Here is a 4,508-nt window from a genome sequence, read left to right on the forward strand (position 1 = left end):
CTCACTCCAATTAGCTCTTGGAGATGTCATTAGTCTAGGGGGTCACATACTTTTTCCACCTGCACTGTGAATGTTTACATGGGGTGTTCAATAAAAACATGGTAACATTTAACTCTTTGTGTGCTATTAGTTAAGCCGACTGTGATTGTCTATTGTTGTGATTTAGATGAAGATCAGATCACATTTTATGACCAATTTGTGCAGAAATCCATATCATTCCAAAGGGTTCACATACTTTTTCTTGCAACTGTATCTCTTAGGCCTCACCGGTATACCACATGGCTCATTAAAGGGACACTCCGGCCATTCTGTATGACTGCAGCCTCCCCCACCTCCTGCCATAGAGGATGAATGGGATTTGTGGGGGTCCTAGCGGTCGGGCTCCCACCAATCTGACAGTTATCCCCAATCCAGTGGATAGGAACCGGAATACCCCTTTAAGCTTCCTGCACAGAAAACCTTTATCCTCATCTTTATGTAGAAGAAGAATTTGGGGAAAAACCAAAAACAAATCATTGTTCAGATGATGACAAATCCTAATATAACACGGGGTAGGGAGACGTTCCGCGGGGTCCCCACCAGGGGGCAGCACTGCTGGAGGGGGCGGCGGGGGCAATGTACGGCACACAGTGAGGGACATTTCTCTGTATTTATTATAATCTTATTCTATAAAATGCAAATACATAAAACTCACACAGACAGTCAGGGCAGGGGTCTCCAGCTGGTGTGGAACCACAACTCCCAGCATGCTCTGACAGCCTGCAGGGAGGGAGATGTAGTTACACACCGGCTGCATCAGAGGAGAATATTATATAAAATGGAGAGAGGGCAGTCGTCCTTCTCGGTACGGGCAGTGGTGGGGCGCGGTCGGCAGGTGTATAGGGGCTTTGTGTGCACAGTATGGCGCCACTTCCTCCCACATTGGGTGCGGTGGTCAGTTAGCAACCATCCCTCTGTATGTTACAGTCCATTGAGGCTCGGCGTGTCTCCGTACGGTCCCATCAGGTCCTTTGTTTCAGCTCACGGGCCAACTGACAAAGCGTGCACTGTCCGCAGAACGTCAGGCACACGCAGTCATTGCAGATAGTTCCCTGCAACACGAGAAAGGAAACAGTCAGAAAGGGAAACCGCACCTAGAAGGACATGGCTGCGCCCCTCCTGTCCGGGGGTCCTGACTGGTGCAATGGGGCAGAGACGCCATACCACACTCAGCCTGTAGACAGGGGAGGCGCTGTTTCTGGCAGAGACTTTACTGTTTTTGTACTGAACTTTTTTTGTTTTGGTACAGAACCTCCAGGGGCCCGGGCCCTGAAATAAAAATGGCTGCCATAGACTCAGCAGAAGATGCTGTCTGACTATCCACATGTCCTAGATTACTACCCCTGGGGGACCCTACATGGGGATATGGCCCCAAGCAAAGTTATGTACAGGGGACCAATAGCGCACGCCATCACTCTGCTAAGCTCCACCCCCATTCACCCTGCCAAGCTCCACCCCCATTCACCCTACCAAGCTCCACCCCCATCACCCAACGCTCCACCCCATCACTCCTCTACTCCACACTCACTCTCAGCAGGGCAGTCTGGGCACTTCGGTTACTGCTCTACAGTCTGGAAGGCCCCCCCCCCCCCTTTGCACATGAATCGGCTGCACAGGTGCTACGTCCGCTCCCTTAGTTGCCGTTTTCAGCCAACCTCTTGTGATCTCTGGGGCCCCCCGTGTGGTGGTAATGTCCGCCCCCGGCTCCTCACTATCAGGATGTAACAGCCTCCAGAGAGCCACATGGAAATTGCGCACCAAGTGTACGACTTACCGGGATGTGATATCGTTCCCTGACGCCGGTCCTCATGGCGAGCAAAGTGCCCGGCAGACATGGCAGGCAGCAGCACTCTCCGAAGTCTGAAGCCACCCTACACGCCAGAATACAGGGGACAAATGCTCCACAAAGACCTAAAAAACAGAATAAAACAGTCACGTGGGCGCCATAGACCGACGAGGGGCGTGAAACCTGAGACTACAGGTGAAGCAGTTCCTGCACTGAGGTCTCCTCCACCCAACACTTACAGATCCCCATGTCCTCGCAGCAGTCCATGACGTCGGAGTTCCACTGGCTGGTGCTGGTGCTGTATCCCTGCATGGCCTGGGGCTGAGCGCTCACTGGATACGACATTGTGATCTGGAAGGGAAGAACACGCAGGAATCAGAGCATTTCACACGCCGCCAATCCCACAAGTGCGCAGAATGGTCCGTGGTAGCGGAATCCATAATGGGATTCTTCGATAACCCGAACTTTGGATGCCAAACCTAAAACACAAGTTCGCTCAGCACTAGAAGTGGACTGGTTTAGCAACAGATTCATGAGCAAGAAAGGCGCATCTACATAAATAGGTCGGGGGAAAAATCTAAATAGGTAAAGGAGGCGCAAAAGCCTCCAAAACAGGCGCAATTTCAGTAGTAAATGCGACTAAAACAATAAGACTGCCTAGAACAGCATTTTATCGGCTACAAACAGGCGCAAACACTATAGTAAATGTGCCCCAGTGCGAATCCACCCGATGGCTGACGGGCCCAAGCAAAGGCTGACTAGTCACTTGGCGTCCAGGCGACCTGGATGTCCAGTTCTGGTCTCAGCTTCAGTCCAGATACGAGACAATCACACGTCTGTGCCTCAGGGAGCTGGTGTCCTCCGTTATCAGACGCTTTTATCTCATTAGGGTTATTCAGGTTCTGGGGACACAAGACCCAAACAGACAACTGGGCTGAACAGTATGACTGCGAGCTCTCAACACTTGCTCTGGGGTTTCCCCGCATGGAATGTGGATATTCAGTAAAACAAAAAGCAAGCAATACAAGCTACGTATAAAATACAATGAATGTTCAGAAAACATAAAGGCCACACCCTGGACACACCTGTGACCACTGGAGGAACTAAAGGAGGGAGGCGAGCAGGGCATGTGGTCCCCGGGGGGAATGGCGGAGAAGGCTGCAGTCACACATGGTCCTGGAGAGGTTGGGGGAAAAGGCTGCAGTCACACCTGTTGCTGGAGAGGATGGGGGAGAAGGCTGCAGTCACACCTGGTGCTGGAGAGGTTGGGGGAGAAGGCTACAGTCACACCTGGTGCTGGAGAGGATGGGGGAGAAGGCTGCAGTCACACCTGGTGCTGGAGAGGTGGGGGGAGAAGGCTGCAGTCACACCTGGTGCTGGAGAGGATGGGGGAGAAGGCTGCAGTCACTCCTGGTGCTGGAGAGGATGGGGGGAGAAGGCTGTGGACACCCTTTAGCTACACCCCTCGGTCTGACTCCAGGACCCCCGTCCACATTTGGGGGATTGAGGGACTATACATGATGAGTGCAGTTCGGTTGGAAGTCACCGCTCTTCTCTTTCCCGCTGATTGGCGGATTCCTGGTTATTTAACCATCAAGGACACGATAAGTCCATTACGTGGACAATCGCCGCCCCTGCTGTTTACCTATTCCCTCCCTGGTAAATACTGCTGCCCAGCGACCCGGGAGGGAACAGAAATGGAGCCGAACGCAAATAAATGACTTTCCAAAAGCTTCTCCAGGTGGTTAACCCCTTCAGGGCTGGAGAACAGGCATGGCAGTCCAGTGCAGCGATCTGTGGACTTTTGTCGCCACTTTCCAGTGATACAGAGGTAATCCGATGAACGTTCTCTATAGGACCCTCGGCTCATCCGGTGGACGGTTCTGAGAGACCCAGACGGGGATCTGTACAGACGCAGCAGGACACAATCATCAGGGCGAATTCACACACGGCAGATTTGATGCAGAAATTCCTATGGCTGTCCCATTCCTGCGCTCACTGCAGAATTAACCCATTCACATGCCTGGCACTGAGTGTCAGTCACAGATCTTTCTGCCAGGTGTGAATTCACTCTGATGGTTCTATTCACTGACATGGAATGACGGCAGGATGCTTCTCTATATCCGCTCCGCCATTCTACTTCTACAGTGACATACGGAGGGAGATTTATCAAAACTGGTGCAAAAAGAAAAATGGCGCAGTTAATGACCGCAGCCAATCAGAATCCAGCTTTCAAAAATAAGGCTTTTAAGAATCAGAGCCGGAATCTGATTGGTGGCTTCAGGAAAATGCTCCAGTTCTGATAAATCTGCTCCAAAATCTCCTAATGATCCAAGCAGGACAAAGAATTCAAAATGCTGCCGTCCCTGATCCAGAGATAGAAGAGAGAAAATCAGACAGCGCAGTGGTCTAAAGAGCTGACACTTACCGGTCTGAGGAGCAGTCAGGCTGAGGATGCTGTGTGAACAGGGACAGATCAGGTGCAGGTATTTATACTGGGGCTGAGGTTGTGGCTGATGACATCACGACCTCCTCCCTCCCCAGGTTTTATCACATTCTTCTTCCTCCTTGGTCTATGCGTCAACTGCTGCTTCCTCCTTCCTCCCTTCATCTTTCTCCTTACCTGACCCTCTGCCCCTTCATCTTCCTCCTTACCTCCCCCACTGCCCCTTCATCTTCCTTC

At 51.8% G+C, this 4,508-nt stretch overlaps 1 protein-coding gene across 1 annotated transcript; it reads right to left on the minus strand.

Annotated features, from left to right (window-relative positions):
- Positions 1 to 635: 635 nt before the first annotated feature.
- LOC122929206 (cornifelin homolog) lies at positions 636 to 4,295 on the minus strand. Its single transcript, XM_044282712.1, has 4 exons — positions 4,254 to 4,295; positions 2,065 to 2,176; positions 1,814 to 1,950; positions 636 to 1,091 (listed from the first exon to the last, which is right to left on the minus strand). The coding sequence occupies exons 2-4, from the start codon at positions 2,168 to 2,170 to the stop codon at positions 1,002 to 1,004; spliced, it is 333 nt and encodes a 110-aa protein (XP_044138647.1). The 5' UTR covers positions 2,171 to 2,176; positions 4,254 to 4,295; the 3' UTR covers positions 636 to 1,001.
- Positions 4,296 to 4,508: the final 213 nt, after the last annotated feature.

The sequence above is a fragment of the Bufo gargarizans genome, chromosome 2 (assembly GCF_014858855.1).
Source record: "Bufo gargarizans isolate SCDJY-AF-19 chromosome 2, ASM1485885v1, whole genome shotgun sequence".
Classification (NCBI taxonomy): Eukaryota; Metazoa; Chordata; class Amphibia; order Anura; family Bufonidae; genus Bufo; species Bufo gargarizans.

Coding starts and splice junctions, on each gene's coding strand:
- LOC122929206 (XM_044282712.1), bottom strand. CDS start 2,170: ATGTCGTATCCAGTGAGCGCTCAGCCCCAGGCCATGCAGGGATACAGC. Junction 1,951..2,064: donor CTGCGAGGACATGGGGATCT/GTAAGTGTTGGG, acceptor TCTGTTTTTTAG/GTCTTTGTGGAGCATTTGTC. Junction 1,092..1,813: donor GGGAACGATATCACATCCCG/GTAAGTCGTACA, acceptor CTCGTGTTGCAG/GGAACTATCTGCAATGACTG.